Source organism: Rasamsonia emersonii (assembly GCF_000968595.1).
Source record: "Rasamsonia emersonii CBS 393.64 chromosome Unknown ctg1118621762163, whole genome shotgun sequence".
NCBI lineage: Eukaryota > Fungi > Ascomycota > Eurotiomycetes > Eurotiales > Trichocomaceae > Rasamsonia > Rasamsonia emersonii.
The window spans coordinates 1-16,747 of record NW_013562622.1 but is presented as its reverse complement, the minus strand read 5'-3'; the positions used below and the strand labels follow the sequence as shown (position 1 = coordinate 16,747).

The 16,747-nt window shown below is 44.5% G+C and overlaps 5 protein-coding genes across 5 annotated transcripts; 2 read left to right on the top strand and 3 right to left on the bottom strand.

Annotated features, from left to right (window-relative positions):
* Positions 1 to 2: 2 nt before the first annotated feature.
* On the bottom strand, positions 3 to 1,011 carry T310_9635 (Protein pxr1; the record flags this gene model as incomplete). Its single annotated transcript, XM_013467914.1, has 3 exons — positions 3 to 11; positions 84 to 933; positions 989 to 1,011. Coding segments are annotated over 3 exons (882 nt in total), but the record flags the coding sequence as incomplete, so codon positions are not given.
* A 489-nt stretch (positions 1,012 to 1,500) lies between these two features.
* On the top strand, positions 1,501 to 5,448 carry T310_9634 (Phosphoinositide 5-phosphatase; the record flags this gene model as incomplete). Its single annotated transcript, XM_013467913.1, has 7 exons — positions 1,501 to 1,834; positions 1,892 to 2,096; positions 2,149 to 3,628; positions 3,748 to 4,155; positions 4,208 to 4,317; positions 4,367 to 4,695; positions 4,754 to 5,448. 7 exons carry the CDS (start codon positions 1,501 to 1,503, stop codon positions 5,446 to 5,448), a joined length of 3,561 nt encoding a protein of 1,186 aa, XP_013323367.1.
* A 1,108-nt stretch (positions 5,449 to 6,556) lies between these two features.
* T310_9633 (uncharacterized protein) lies at positions 6,557 to 8,612 on the bottom strand (the record flags this gene model as incomplete). The annotated part of the gene is made up of 4 exons (XM_013467912.1): positions 6,557 to 6,714; positions 6,811 to 7,090; positions 7,155 to 8,547; positions 8,608 to 8,612. The coding sequence occupies 4 exons, from the start codon at positions 8,610 to 8,612 to the stop codon at positions 6,557 to 6,559; spliced, it is 1,836 nt and encodes a 611-aa protein (XP_013323366.1).
* Positions 8,613 to 10,483: 1,871 nt separating this feature from the next.
* T310_9632 (uncharacterized protein) lies at positions 10,484 to 11,691 on the bottom strand (the record flags this gene model as incomplete). Its single annotated transcript, XM_013467911.1, has 4 exons — positions 10,484 to 10,708; positions 10,825 to 10,980; positions 11,041 to 11,247; positions 11,308 to 11,691. 4 exons carry the CDS (start codon positions 11,689 to 11,691, stop codon positions 10,484 to 10,486), a joined length of 972 nt encoding a protein of 323 aa, XP_013323365.1.
* Positions 11,692 to 12,048: 357 nt separating this feature from the next.
* Positions 12,049 to 15,758, top strand: T310_9631 (AP-3 complex subunit delta; the record flags this gene model as incomplete). Its single annotated transcript, XM_013467910.1, has 6 exons — positions 12,049 to 12,095; positions 12,442 to 12,611; positions 12,681 to 12,877; positions 12,933 to 13,316; positions 13,374 to 13,602; positions 13,660 to 15,758. 6 exons carry the CDS (start codon positions 12,049 to 12,051, stop codon positions 15,756 to 15,758), a joined length of 3,126 nt encoding a protein of 1,041 aa, XP_013323364.1.
* Positions 15,759 to 16,747: the final 989 nt, after the last annotated feature.

The window sequence follows — 16,747 nt, the reverse complement described above, 5'->3', positions numbered from 1 at the left end:
GCCATGAATATCTAGCCAAAATCAGTTCACGAACCAAAAGAGATAAGAAATAATTATTACTTATATAGGGACCGGATACTCACCTCGTTGAGAGATTTGTCATCCATGAGCGCCCTTTTCTTCTGTTGAATGTGACGACTCCTTATAACATGCCTGCCCATAGGTATCTGTTCTCTCGGCTTAGTCGCTGTTTGGGACAATGATCCTGCGGCTCGCTCATTCGAATGGACACGATCAGGAGATTGACAACGATCTTTTCGAGTTTCGGCTTTATCATTAGAATCGGAAGATATCCGTTTCCGCTTCTTGGATTTCTCTTTTTTCTTCTTTGTGGCGGCTGTACATGAAACATCATCCACGACTTCCTGCTTGGATCCGTCACACTCGGCAGCTACCTGGCAAACAGATCCCGGTGGCTCAGCATTGACACTTGCCATGCCGGTATCTCCTTCCAGTTTCTGTGTCTTGTCTTCATGACACGGCTCCTTTCTAGCGTCCTTGGCGTTGCTTTCTGCAGCAAGAGGCTCGTGTTTCTCCTGGACCAAAAATCCCCCGCTTATGAATCTAACCGCCTGCCACTTTTTCGCGGCATAAAGTGCCAGCCTCGCATCATCTCGTTGTCGCTGCTCTCTTTCCAACTCCGCGTCACTCTTTCCGTTGAGTCGCCCCAGCAGCCCTTGGAATGCATCAAGCCCAGTAGGCTCGAAATCTGCAGTTCCTCGAGGACGAGCGCCTAAACCAAGGGTATCATCCTTAAGGGTCACTCGGATATGAGATGCGCTGGCGGCAGTGAAGGTATCAGCGTGCGCTGCGTTGCGTGCGCCTAAGAAGCTACCAGGAGTCCACCCCTGAGAGGTTAAAATCTTATAACCAAATCCACTTGTCGATCGAGCCCAGATAGTATTATTCGGGTCGTGCGATATCTTGATTTTCCTATTCTCCTGGTGATTAGCGAGACGCGGAGATCATGCTGTTATAATCGCCTTACTTGCGAGGTTCTGCCAGGCCCATTTGGAGGGCACCTTCTCTTTGTTCGTTCTAGCAGAGAAGGTTAAAGAGATAGGATGGGCTGACAGTAAATACAGTGCTGACCCTTCCTGCCAGAAGTTGGTGAACAATATACCCAATTTTCTTTACTCCGTAAACCAGTTGGGGCGACAGGAACTTTTTTTTTTGCGGACAAACGCGCTGAGTCAGCATCAATAATGGAGGTTCCTGTTAGCCCGAAATAGTACGTCAGGGCCAAGCTACCCGGGCTATGCAAATTGGACAGCCAATATAACGATAATAATATTCTTCATGTCATTCGCTGGTTAATCATTGCTCTCTGCAGTTAATTTCAATGAATGTGCAAGTTCCCACATCGAATTCACCTCCTTTTTGCTGACGACACAATATCTGCAGCATCCGCGAATGCTGTAATCTCCAAAAAGGATTGTCTCCATATAACACATACATTGAAAGATGAAAATCTGGCAGTAGTGATGGTCTAACCAGGCAATGTCTACTCTGCGCGTTCTCTGTCGAGATCAACCTCGTCGTACAATCGCTCTAGCTACAAACAAGTCTGTATTGCTCCTTAGTCATACTTCGACGACTATAGATCCGTCCAGAGGTGCAAGCAACCATGGCGATGTGCCGCGCTGCCTGGTGGACTTCTCCAGCCTTTCGTCGGTGGATTTGCGAGACTACAGACTATTGGGAGAGGGATATGGGACTCTTGGTCTCATCACCTTAAACAATGATGTTTTTATCTGCGTTGTGACTGCATCATCTAGGGCCGCGACAGTTCGACCAGGGGAAACAATTTTGAGGATCGACAATGTCGAATTTTGTATGTGGCCCCAATTACCCTTGAAGCTCTTCGGAAATTGCGTTAATGTGGATATAGACTGTCTTAATCGATCGGATTATGAGCATAGCGAGGACTACCAGTTAGCTTCTCGATTTGCTACGGAAGAGATCAACCACGATGGCATTTATGACAATAAAGATATTGTCACGGATCACCCTTTTTTAGCCTTAAAAAGGCTCTTAAATGATGGTAGCTTCTATTACAGCCCCGATTTCAACCTCACAGATCGTCTCCAGAATCGGTAAGTGAACCATACCCTTGCTATTGGCCGCAGCTGGCTAACCCTATCTCAGATACAATGATTCAGGAACCTTCGACATCGACAGTCTCGATGAAGATATGCTGTGGAACTCTTACATGATTCGTCCTCTGTTGCTTTTTCGTAGACGTCTGACGACCCATGAAAGAGCGAACCTTGATTCATCGCACATTTTAACGTCGGTTATTAGAGGATTTGCTGGAACCTTAACGATACCTGCTTCCATCTCTCTCTTACCTCAACTGCGGTCAAATCTTCCCTCAAATATAACTGTCATCTCACGTTTGTCTTCTCGGCGTGCGGGTACAAGGTTCAATTCCCGTGGTATTGACGATGACGGGAATGTTTCAAATTTTGTCGAAACCGAAACTGTTTTATGGATCCCCCCAGGCATAACTTTTTCTTACACGCAAGCACGCGGGTCAGTGCCAATTTTTTGGGAGCAAACAGCCGGTCTTCTCCCTGGACAGCAAAAGATAGAAATTGCCAGGTCTTTTGAGGCCACGCAGCATGCTTTTGATAAGCATTTCGAGACTCTTGAACTAAAATACGGAGCCGTACACATTATAAATCTTCTCAGTGAGACAAAACCTGGGGAATCTGAGTTGTCGGCGCGATTCCGAGAACACGTTGCGAGGAGATCTCTCAGACAACAGAATGATGCTACTTCGCAAGTCAGACATCATCTTTTGAAGACCACTGAATTTGATTTCCATGCGGAGACACGCGGCCCACTGGGTTACGAAGGCAGCAGTCAGATTCGACATATCATCGAGCACTCATTGGATGGATTTGCGTACTTTCTATCGGATGAGGGTGTCGGCCCCCAAACTTCCAAGTCAGATGAGAAGTGCAAAGAGAAGGGATCAACAGTTATATTACAACAAGAAGGCATATTTCGGACCAATTGTCTTGATTGTCTCGATAGAACAAATCTCGTGCAGACAATAATCAGTCAGATGGCTCTAGAGTCTTTTTTGTTTCAACAGGGAGGGCATATGGTCCCGGATCTTCAAATGAGACATTCAAGTCTCTGGGCAGATAATGGAGATGCTCTGTCCAAAATATATGCCGGCACTGGCGCGCTGAAGTCATCCTTCACAAGGCACGGTAAAATGTCACTTGCTGGTGCATTTGCAGATGTACGGAAGAGTGCAACACGCTTGTACGTGAACACATTTGCAGATAAGGCCAGACAGAACACCATAGACATCTTACTAGGGCGTTTGGCGAACCAAGTATCTGTTGATCTGTATGATCCTATAAACGATATGGTCACTGCAGAGCTCAACCGACGAGTCGCAGAATACACGTCTGTGAGAAATATACGAATATGGGCTGGAACTTTCAATTTGAATGGAAGAAGCGAGGGTGCTACCGCTGATCTTTCTCCATGGCTTCTTGCGCTGCGTGAGGAAGATGGAGAAGATCCAACAATTGTCGCTGTTGCGTTTCAAGAAATTGTGGAACTCAGTCCACAACAAATAATGTCTACAGATCCTAAACCACGCCTTGTGTGGGAAGAAGCAGTCAAGAGGTGTTTGAACTCCTATTCAGAACGATTTAAAAGAAGCAAATATGTCCTCCTAAGAAGTGGACAGCTTGTTGGCGCTGCTCTTCTAATATATATCAGGGCCGATGCTCTTGGGGATGTGAAGAACGTGGAAGGAAGTGTGAAGAAGGCAGGCTTTCATTCCCAATGACCTTTACTCAACCTGCTAACATATATTATATGATGAAGACTGGCCTTTCCGGAATGGCGGGCAATAAGGGCGGATGTGCCATCCGTCTCGAACTGTCGAATACGAAACTGTGCTTCGTCACAGCTCATCTTGCCGCTGGATTTGCGAACTATGACGAAAGGAACAGAGACTACGCAACAATAAGCCACGGTCTGAGATTTCAGAAAAACAAGTCCATTGAAGATCACGACGCGATCATATGGTTGGGCGATTTCAATTATCGCATAGGCCTTAGCGACCAGAAAGTAAGAGAACTGATACAAAAGAAGCAATACGACAAGCTGTACGAGAATGATCAGGTAATTCAGTCCGTTCTCAAAAATAAACTTTGAAATGCTGATATTTTCATAGTTGAACCTACAAATGATCGCAGGTAGAACATTTCAGTTCTACTCTGAAGGCCGTATCGGATTCCCTCCAACTTATAAGTACAACATAGGCACTGATGAATACGATACATCGTAAGATATACCACTGTATCCAGTCTAAGCAGCTCTAACTTCTTTCCAGAGAAAAAGCTCGTATACCTGCGTGGTGTGATCGGATACTTTGGAAAGGGGCAAACCTCAGGCAAAGGCATTACCGCACGGCAGACCTGAAATTCTCAGATCATCGTCCTGTATTCGCTCTGTTTGATTGCACGATAAGTATTGTTGACGAGCAAACCAAGGATCGACTCAGTCGCGTTCTTTACGATAAGCACCGCCGTGAAATAGGCGACTTGACGTTGAAATTCACTGTCGAGGATAGTGAAGACGAGGAGCTTATTGGTTATCGATCTATTGCACCAGGGTTCCCTCCGGCCAGTTCAGATCGTCACAAATGGTGGCTTGACCAGGGTATAGATCCAGAAGACATAGTTCATACTAAAACACACAGTTGGCTGACAGAAATCAGGTTCGCATGTGAGGTCGACAATTAAGCCCCCGGAGCATGGACAAATTCCCAACATATATCGAAAATCAAATCCCTTTTCTCCAAGTGCTGAACCTGACTGGATCACGTTGCAACAATCATCGGAAGAAAATGGTGGGCAGGACTTCAACCGGTCGTCACTTCCAGTGAAAACTCCACCGAAGCCTCCAGTTCCTAGACGGCTTGCGAAGTCCAGTACCATACAGACAACGCCATTGGAAAGTGACACACAGACCAAGCAGAACTCTTCGAATGATAGAAGTGTATCTTCACAGAAACCGGGTGATTTAAACCCAAGAGAGCTGCCACCCCCAATACCTAGAAAGCCAGTTTCATTGAGCCTCCAAATGAACTCGAATAAATCCGACATCTCGTCCGAATTTCGAAATCATGACACACGAAACCATCACGAGAGGTTGGAGGAAACTCACACCTACAGACCTCCTCTTCCCGCTAGAGTCAACAGCAAACCTGCATCTTCTTCCCCAAACGAGAGACTTGAATGTCAGCCGTGGCGGAAAGGCACGGGTCTTGAATCCCCCAACGAGATGGAAGTCAATAAGACTTCTCACCTACCTGGTGGACATGAAGGTCCGTTGAGAAATTTTCTTGATGATGGAGCGGATGAAGCTATGAAGGACTGGAAGCCTCTCATTCCACGTCGAGGGACAGATTGACATTGTCAATAAATTCCAGTGACTTTGATCATAATTTAGATCAAACGGCGGGTTCTCCCTCCAGAAGAGCCGTGTTATTTCAGCTCAGCGTTCAACAATCATGCGAATAATTTTTTTTCTTTGATTATGATTATGATGGCGATGAATCCAGACCTGATCTAACTTACGTATCTAATGTCGCCGTGTAGTATGTTCCACATCTAACTCCACCGACACAAGAATTATAATGAACGCATAAAATGAAGCCCCCAAGAACGCCCAAAAGCAAATCATATACAGGGTTTTGTGATGTTGCGAACTGTTATCCTTCATTGTTCCCCTCTTGTAAGATAATTGTTGAATGGTCTGTAGGCAGATTACTAAAACTACCTAGAGACCTCGACTAGAGATTTCGACTGGAGACCATCTGAAGTATTCAACCTCAAATCTGCATGCATCGCGTCAGAAGGTTTACCGTAATTCGAGTTGAATTGTATGTATGTACTCTAATACTAATATGTAATTTAAATGACACGGCATCGGCAAACACTGCCAGTGCCTTCTTTTCTTTGCTCTTAAAAGAAAGAGAACAGAACGATTACAGCAGTAAGAAAAGATAATCACAATCATAACAAGGCCGGCTTCCGGGCAATTCTTCATGACCATCCAACAAATTCCTTCTAAGGGTATCAATTGTGAAATAAAATCTTAAATCTAACATTACCCAATACTAGTCAAGGAACATACTTTAACATGCCCTTCCATCGGCCAAGTTGAAAACCTCTCCTCCAAATACTAAAGGGGGGAGAAAGCATCGACTTCTGCTTAAAATTCCCCTGATATTTTCTAGCCGACAAGGCTGGTATATATGAGACATGAGAAACCAATCCCGACCACGTCGAGAGGAAAAGCCATGCCTCCTGAAATGTGCCATGTAGCGGTAAGGGCCGCAAGACGGAAAACTATCTGAGTCACCGAAGGAAGATCCTTCCCGAAGAGATAGAGACCGAGATTTATTCCTCGATCAGAAATATTCCTCAGAGGCATCCGTCCGAAAACCATTGCCAAGTCCAATTTGTCTCCAATTGTTGTTCGGAACTAATTTCCGGCAATTAGGCCCTCAACTCGCTCACATAACACCGCAAGTGTCGCCGTGTTGCTGCACAATTTCAGGCTTTTTTTCCACTTTTAAAGTCTTGTTTAACTTTGCCCGGTTGCTACCGGCCATCCACATCGCGAAGGATCCAGGATCGGGCCCTCGAGGTCGTGATTTCTTGGGACCTGAAGCTACTTGAAGGAAGAGTCAATAGAATTTCCCTAACCTAACCAAATCAAATGGGAAAGAAGAAGATAAGACCCGATAAGGAAAGAGATTGAACATACCTGCTCCGTCTGGCTTTTTCTTCGGCTCCTCGACGGTAGCATTTTCTTCAGGAGCCGGCGCCGCCGGCGGCGGAGGTGGAGGAGGGTCAGGATCCTTTGGCTTCTCTGGTATTGGCCACATGTGCATCGTTATGGTCCAATCAGGTTCTATCACAGTTTCCCAAACCTGTGGAAGTATGATATCACCGTTCGGTCCAACTAGGTCATAATGCCCTTCAGCAACGTGTGGTCCTATAACCTCGACATGAAGAAAAGCTTGACGAATAAGCTCTTCCATCCCCTGTCGACAGCACAGATAAGAATGAGACACGGCCTTCCAGTATTTAAGAGGACACAGAACTTACCTGCCACGTCTTGCACAAGTGAAAAGGGAAACTAAATTTCCTGCCAACAGCGTCCTTGAATTTGATAGGTTTCTTCTTTTCCGGAGGAGGGTTATTCGCTGCTGCTGCTGCCGCCGCTGCTGCCTCCGCCGCTGCAGCGGCAGCAGCTTCTTCTGCTGCTTTCTTCGCAGCTTCTTCTGCTTCTTTCTTTGCTTTAGCAATATCTTCAGCAGCCTTTTTCTCTGCTTCTGCCTTGGCCTTCGCTGCCGCTTCTTCAGCTATTTTCTTCTCCGCAGCAGCCCGTTCTTCTGCGGCAGCCTTTTCCGCAGCAGCTTTTTCGAGGGCCGCCTCGCGCGCAGCTTCTCTTGCCTCTCGTTCTGTCCGCTCATCTAGGATTAACTTCTCCAGTCTTGCAATGGCTTCGTCTTTGGCCGTGTCTGATTGTGATGGTGGTGGAGTGGTAGACTTCTGGGGCGGAGACGACAAATGCGGGAATTGGCCAAAGTACTGCGGAGGAACCATCCCACCAGGAACTACCGGATAGGCTTGGTTGTAGAAATAACCTCCGGCGCCATACGTTATGAGATCTGGGGGACTGAATGGTGAGCCTCCATAAGGAGGATTGCCATGAGAAGGTACCGGATGTGGCGGCGGCGGCTGGGGCGGGCTATGCCCACCGCTCCGATTTCGAGGCTGCGGTTGCTGATGCAAGTGATGTGCTGAGTGTCCAGAATGATGATCATGACCAAAAAAGGGAGGTACAGGAGCTGTGTGTGTGTGAGGATATGGTGGACCATATCCATAAGGTGACGGGTTCCCGTATTGTGTAGAACTGCCTGGATGTCCCAGGTGACCAAACCTTACCAGTTGGTCAGAAGGAGGATGAGACCCTCCGGGATGTCCGAAAGGGCCATGAGGAATGCCACCATGGTGATAAACATTGTAGGAGGGTCCTGAAGACGAGCTGTGTGCATATCCGCCAACTGGCCTCGGAGCGACAGATGACCAGTAGCGCCTGTCTGGTGGCGGCCGCGCGTAAGTGCCCACAAATTCTTCATCCGAGTCCACACTTTCAGGAGACTCGGGAGAATGGTGGCGCCTTGGCCTCTGGGAGAGCGATTCCCGCTCCGGGAGTATATCGCGCCTCGAATAACGACGACTTGATCTGGATCGAGAATTATGAATTGTATGGCGAGTATGGCGTGATGTCCTTGGTCTAGAGGCTGAATCGGACGGCTTTATCTCATCAGGATACGGCAAATGCGCCCATTCGCCTCCAACATCATACGAGTCTTGATAATCGTGACTACCAGTAATTGACGGCGGCGAGACCTGAACACCCGAGGAGTCCTCGTCGCTTAGAGACGAATTATCTGAGTCGTGAGAACTTGTATGATCAATTGTGATGTTAAACCTGATGCAGCCATTGATTAGCAAGATTCATCAGCAAAGTTTCATTCAGTTCGGTACTTACGTCATGGATAATGGCGCAGAAATTCTTGTAGGAGCTCTTAGCGCCTCTCCTGTTCAGAAACTATAGAAAAGGGTTATTTCTGAGGATAAATGTCCGATCCACGACTCTTGTTCACTTGGAGGCTTCACAAGTACACTGAAGATAAACACTTCGGTTCAAAGGGATTGAAATAGAGACAGAAGCAGAAGCAATAACAGGAAATTTATCACCCAAACTTCATAATTGGATGGGGAACAAGTGGAATGAAATATAACATTAAGTGTGGCTGGGTAATGGATAAATAGACATCAATAGTGGATGTGCAGTTATGTTATTATATTCAGATTATGAATGTTGGAGAGGAGGAAATGATCAGTTAGCTCTTCTCAACAGGAGAGCATTGGACATGTGGATAGATGCAAAGAATATGATTTGTGTTCCTGTTTGGCCAGATTTATGACAGGATGGGAACAAAAAAAACATTACGTGCCTGACCATCAGAGGTTGTTGGCCTAAGTGGAGTTGGGCAGAGGCACAGAGGGGGGAAAGGAATCCTATTCCTAGCCCATTATTAGTACGTACATTACATTAATCAGATCAGATTATTAATAGTAGGTAGCACCTCAAAACACAGAGTAGTTGACTTAGTAGCTTTGTGAATAATATGGAGCCAGCAACAACCCTGTGTCATTGCCTGTGTTGCCCTGATTCCATCTTGCTGCCCAAAGAACTTAATAATGCAATTTTTGACAGTATGAAATCTGACCAATGATCATCATGTGTTAATGATAGTGGCTAGTACCTAGTAGGTAGGTAAGTATGCAGAATTTAGTGTTGTTAAAAGAAAGGAATGGAAGCTTTCGAAGGTCTCCTACGGAATTATCTTGGAGACTGATGAAAGTCCTAGGCTTCGGGTATAGCATGAAAACTTAGAACTAGGAGTAGATGTAAGGGGCTTTATCTTTGGATAAAAAGAGTTCTTTTACATGAGATGATACCGATTGCTCTAAGTGTTTGTTTGGAAGGCTAAAAATGACCAGCCTGATTTGACTTACAGCGGCCAAAGACACCCCTGGAAAGCAGCTCTCATAGTGTCATACAAAGAAATCACCATCTTTCCGATCCATACTACTAAGGAGACGAAATTCTGGCCTGAAACTGACAGGCCACCAGGAGAATAGTAGTGAAAGGAGTTCTACTCCGTAAGAGTATTTATAGTATTTATATGCAATATGGCGACTTGCTGGGGCGGCTTGATAAAGCTGCTCACAAAGCTGCTGTCATTTAATTCTTCCCATTTGCTGTATTATTGCAGGCCTAGGCAGCCTAAGATAATTTGCACTGCCACAGGACTTGGAAATCACTCCTTTCTGATGGAAGGCAAGGAAGGAGAAAGGGGTGGGGGTTGAATGTTGTTGCATACACACACCTTAATATGTCCTATGTCTTAGAATTAGAATATTTTCTTTATTATATGTCTCATAATAGAGAGATAATGTTCGGTCATGGCCAGTGTTTAGTTTAGATACATAATTGTCAAACCAAATTCCTAGCCGTCTCATAGCCAAAGGGCCTCGATAAACAGACCAGGGCGCCTACACTCGCAATTTAATAGGACCAGCCAAGATGTCTTAGTATCAAAATAACCCTGACCAGACAGTGAGAAAGTAATACCAGATAGCCAACTACGCTGTATAAAAAGTTTTCCATATGAGAACACATGTACAAAACCAGCAGCTCATCGCTAAAACAGTGATCACCACAATCGTACAAAGAACATAAATCCTGTGTGAACTTTTTAAGCATTTTCATGGAATCTCACTGTTACAAAGGGCATTGTAAAGCAAGGGTTTGTTTTTTAAGTAAGCATGTACGAAGAATACAACGATAGTGACAATTATTTCTCTCGATGGAGCAGTTCTTGTGCTGCGATGAGCTCTGCTTGCTTCTCTGCGTCGTCTTCGGGAACCCCAAATTCGGACTCTACAAGCTTGCGCAGCCTTTGTTTCGCCATATCGTTCAGCTTCTCGACCACTTCCTTCGATGGCACACTCTCTGCATTGGTTGAATAGTTTGCAGATAAAGGTTGGACAGTCAAATGCTCGATGAGGAACGAGGAGGCCTAGAATTAAGCATTAGTCAAAGAGAGAACCCAGAATAATGATGTGTATCAGTAGTAAAATGAAAATTGAAAAAATAAATTGGGGTAGAGGGGCAAAAGGCAATGGCGCAAAGTACCAGTATCAATCCATATAAACCTCTCAAATAATCGTCACACAATTCAATACTCCTGCAAAAGTACTGTATAGACATGGCAAGGAGGCCCGGCAAAACTGCCTTAGAATCCGACGCAATCGCAGAGATGTAAAACAGCTCCCCAAGACGCGCATGCAGCTGTTTGCCAGAATGAATTAGATAAATTCTGTTAATAGATGTCAAAGTGGAAGCACATACATTCCAGGAATTGGGCGTTATAAGAAGCGCTTCCTCAAGGCTAAATATCGCTTGTGAGGTCATGCCCTGAGACTGGTACAAGTCTGCAAGTTCACACCAGGCTTCTGCATCTGTTGGGAAGGCCTCAAGAAACTCCACCAATGCAGAGATGGCATCCTCTTCTCTAGACATTGAGCGCAGAATGGCGACTCGACGTTTCAGGACAGGCTATAATAATATCCTCAGCATGCATTTCCTATAACCCTAGTCATAAATTTCGAAACTGACCACATTCACTGGATTTTCTGATAGAATAGTTTCATATTCTGAGAGTACTTTCTCCAAAGAAGCCACATCCTTTGCAGTAGCTTCCTGATAGAGACCTCTTAATCCCATGATCTTCTCATTGGAAGGACCAAAACGTTCAGTCAGACGATCCAAGCAAAGATGCGCAGATTTGTCATCACCGGTACGCAGACAGGCAAGGAATAGCTGCTCGCAAGTGCCCCATTTGTCCGGATTCTCTGAAGCAGAGGCCAATGATAAGGGAAAAGTAGGCAGCGGATAATGATATTTCTTCAAGAAAACGGAAGCTTCTTGGGATAGACGAAGAGCAGCACCCGGGTTTAACGAATCCAAACCGCGGTCCGAATTCATTAAAACATTCGCCATTGCTGAAGCATGAGGATCTGACACAAGTTATGGACCTCGAAGAAAATAGTAGTTTAACATTGTTTGCCTACCTACTCCGTATGATACGGCTTCAAGACCGATTGCTAACCAATCATGAGCAGTGGCTCGTAGCGGATGCGGCAGGGATTACTTAACCACCACTGATTAAACAAGCGCTCCCCGAATGAGTCAGTAACTATTGATTTCGCCTAGGTTAAATAACTGAAGGAAATGTAATGAACTAAAAAAAATACACTGTGTTATGTCTTGTGTCCAAACTTAGATGTCGTGCTTATCATTATTCAGGTAGGAACAGGAAGATATACAGTGTCTCATTATTATTCATAAGGCTACTTAATGGGATGTCCGACCAACCGGAGTGAAGTCCTCTACTACCTAGGAAGGTTAGTGAGAGCTGCCGAATCCTTAGCTACCTATACACCCCAAGTACTCCGTACATGTCACTGTCACCCGAGATTCCCACTTTTGCCGATTATTGGAGACGAATACCGAAGTAGCTACAGCGGCAGAACTTTTTGTGCGAGGATGAAGCATACATTTGTATGATCTCTCGAGACGCAAACTGAAATTGCGGGACCATAGAAAAACATGCCCAGAAAGTCACATTTGTTAAATTTCGGCATGAGAAAGCATTGCCTAATTGGTGATGGGTTTATCACCGTTTAGGGCACTAATATTATTTTCCTCAGTTGCTCTGTGAGGCACAGCATATTCACATTAACAATGTAGGATCTTTGATTCTTCCATTGCCCGTGATGACGCTGACATGAGACCTCCCAGGTTCGAAAAATCTCTCTACGACCTCATCAGAGGTCTGCGAAACAATAGGGGCAATGAGGTCGAGTATATTCAAAACAGCCTTAAAGAATGCAAGGTTGAAATTAAGTCACAGGACATGGGTTCGCAATTCTCACTATTCTCCTGCCCTCTCCCCCATATCATTTGACCGATGACTGATTTTCGAGCAGACAAAAAGACGACCGCTCTATTGAAACTCATATACCTCGAAATGTTCGGATACGACATGTCTTGGGCGTCGTTTCATGTTCTTGAAGTTATGTCTTCTGCCAAATACTTACAGAAAAGGGTTGGCTATCTGGCGGCAGCACAAAGTTTTCGAGCAGATACAGAGGTATTGATGTTGGCAACAAATCTTCTGAAGAAGGTCGGTCGAATATATCACGTCTCCGCCATTCCTTCATCATCTGACGAGTGTATAGGACATTGTTTCTTCTTCTGTGCTAAATCTTTCACTGCCCCTTGCAACACTGCCGCACATTATCACGCCTTCTCTTGCCATGTCCTTACTTTCAGATCTTCTACCGCGCCTCTCACACTCGAATGCAACCGTTCGAAAGAAAACGGTCGTCAGTCTCTATAGGCTTGCTTTAGTTTACCCTGAAGCATTGAGGCTGGCATGGCCAAAAATTAAAGAACGTTTAATGGACTCCCACGAAGACAGCAGTGTCACAGCTGCTGTCATCAATGTTGTATGTGAACTCGGTTGGAGAAGGCCGCGTGACTTCCTCCCTCTGGCACCCAGGTTTTTCGAATTACTTGTTGATGGTGGCAACAACTGGATGGCTATTAAAATAATAAAACTTGTAAGTAGAAACCGACTGAATACCTATCAAGAAATCAACTAACATCAAGTTCCCCAGTTTGCTACTCTGACGCCCTTAGAACCCCGTTTGGTTCGGAAGCTCCTTCGTCCTTTAACAAATATCATCCAAACAACCACTGCTATGTCTTTACTCTATGAATGTATCAATGGTATCATTCAAGGAGGAATTCTTGACGAAGCTGAAGGCATTCAAGAAGGGGATGAAGTTGCAAGCCTTTGTGTAGCGAAGCTGAGAGGCATGATAGCCATGGATGCTGATCCAAATCGTAAGTCTCCTTCAACTTTTAACTTTTTTGACTCGAAGTCTAACAGCGCATGTACAGTAAAGTACGTGGCACTTCTTGCGTTCAACAGAATTGTCCTATCGCACCCAGCGCTAGTGGCAATGCAGCAAGACGTGATCATGGACTGTCTAGATGACCCCGATATCTCTATTCGCCTACAAGCTCTCGAACTGGCTGTACAGATGGTCTCTAGTGAGACCCTGCAACTCGTTGTCGATCGTCTTATTGCGCAACTTCAGCATTCCTCCGTTCTTGACTCAAATTCTGTCGCTAATCCGATACCTGTGGAGGGTTTGAAATCGTCGGCCGATGTTGACTATGATGGCATGGGGGAAGCATTAGAGCCCCATGAACGAAAAATCCATCATACACCCCCTTTACCTAATGAGTATAGGAACGAAGTTATCCACAAAATCCTCGACATTTGTTCGCATGATAACTACTCAGATATAGTGGACTTTGAGTGGTATGTGAACATTTTGATACAGTTGGTGAGACTTGTACCTCCATCGAATACTGGGAGTTTCTCCGATTTGGATCAGCAGCTATCGGGCCAAGTTGCGCGCGAGGCGGACATTGCCTCAAGAATCGGGGCGGAAATCCGCAATGTGGCGGTTCGTGTGAAATCTGTCCGGTTAGAAGCAACAAGGGCGGCAGAGTCATTCCTTTCTATTGACGACCACGCCAATCCTTTGTCCATGATGAGTTCTTCCAGAGCTGGCATTCTTGGGCCAGCAGCATGGGTGGTGGGAGAGTATGCGGAATTTCTTGCATTTCCGGATCGTACGCTGCATACCTTGATCGCTACAAATAACATATCTCTTCCCGGCAGAACGCTGTCACTTTATCTTCAAGCGATACCCAAGGTCTTCTTGCATCTGATTTCCGGTTGCCATGACTGGAATGCAGCACGCCTAAATGAATGTTCTCTTTTACTTACGCGGGTTATTAGCTTTCTTGAGGCGTTGGCGACTCATCCTGATCTGGATGTGCAAGAACGAACGATTGAGTTTCTCGAACTTCTGCGCCTAACGAAAGAAGCAATAAACCCCCGGTCTTCTGAATTTCGACAACTGCCGTTTTTACTTACATCTGTGATCCCCAGTCTCTTTTCTGGGCTGGAGCTGAATCCTGTTGCTATAAATGCACAAAAGAAAGTTCCTTTGCCCGAGAATCTTGATCTGAATCAAGCTATGAATGATAAGCTCCAGATAACCCTCAATGCCCCGAACAGTTCCTGGCTTGATGTTGGTGATCACCAAAACTTTCAAGACTTTTACTATATTCGAGATAGCTCGGCGGTTAGCAGTCAGCGTGAAGCCTCACTGAAATCAGAACAGCGTGCACAGTCATATCAAGACACCTTTGAAAACTCACCTCAAGAGCCCGGCAGTATTGCAAAACGGGGGGTAGAACGAAGGGACCGCAATAGAGATGATCCTTTCTACATTGGGAATGATGAGGAGTCATCGGGCAGGTCTACACCTTTACACCAAGTTTTCACTGCCTCGAATGGTGAGGAACTTGACATTGATTCAATACCCATTATCGATTTGGCCATCGACAGTGAGCAAAAAGGTTTTTCCATATTCATTGAAGATGGGCGGACGGAAAAGAAGCACCGGTCGCGTTCAGAAAGGGTTGAGATAGCTACTGACGAGACATTCGGAATCGATGGATCCCCCCCAACAGCGACCAGGAGTCGAGAGATCGACGACATAGGCAAACCCAAACGAAGTCTTCTGCAGGTCGATTCAAGCCGGATTGGGCACTTTTCACTCAACGAGTCTGATCAATTAGAACCAATGACTGCCCAAGAACCTGGAAAGGAAGAGGACGATGCTGAGATGATGAGGGCAATGCAGGAAGTGGAACGGCTCCGGCTCGAAATGCAAAGAGCATCGGAGCGCATTAATGCCCGTGGCATACCGGCTGACGGAACTCTGGTAAAGAAAAAAGGGAAAAAGAAGAAAAAACAGACATCTAACACACAATCTCAATATCGAGATGAGGCTTTACGGGTTGATGATGATGATATAGCTGGCAAGAGCAGCTTGGGGCAAGGCAAGGATCCAAAACTTATCAGTCCTAGGAAGAAGAGAAAAAAGCATCCAAAGCGAATAGCCAGTGATGCATGATTTGACATGGATATTCTTTAAAGGATATATGATTTATTTATGAAGTATTATTGATTGATTGATTGATTGATTGATTTCCTACTTGGGTCTGTTGGCCAATCAGCCAAGAGCCAGCAGGTTGCATATTAGGCAGTGAGCCTACTGTCAGTATGTGGCAGGTAGTCTATCTAATCTAAATTATATATAGATAAAACTAGGCGACTAGATAAATAATTATAAAGTTTACTATCTTATAGGTAGGGCCTATAGGCTAAAGAGCATTATAATTATCCTTAGAAATAAGTATATAGTACAAGGTCTTGTTATGGTGCACTGGTGTGTGCACTGCTCCCAACCTTTCTATATCAACCTATAGTAACTACCTTCCGCCCTATATATATATATAATACCCTAAAGCTATATTACCTATAGAACAAAAAATAATATTTATTTATAACTTCCCCTTTTTTTACTACTACATATAACTTACTACCTTTACTATATAACCTTACTTTCTTTTTATAATACTATATTAACCTTTAAGGTTATATCTAATAAATCTAAGTTAGTATTAGTACTATTATTAAATAAATTAGAGTTATTATTATCCTTATTAAAGAGTTTTTAAAGCCTCTTATCTAAGTAGCTAATAACGTATTTCCCGGCTGTTTCGATCACCCGGTTGCTCCGATCACTAGAATACCATACAAAATGCGTTTTTTTGTACGCTCATACCTCAACAAGCTTTAAAGATATTAAAGAGATATTTTATATACTATAATTATAAAGTATTTACAGCATACAGCATTAATCAGAAGTAGTCTACTCTATTATTTACTGGAATAACATAAAATACAGTGTAATTTTTATGTAAAATTAAAAAATAGGTATCTAAAAAGCAATATATATAATATTAACCTTATATTTCTCTTACAAGTAGTTATACCTATATATAATCTGATTTTAAAATTAAAGGCCAGGATATAATATAGACATTGTGGTATGAGCGT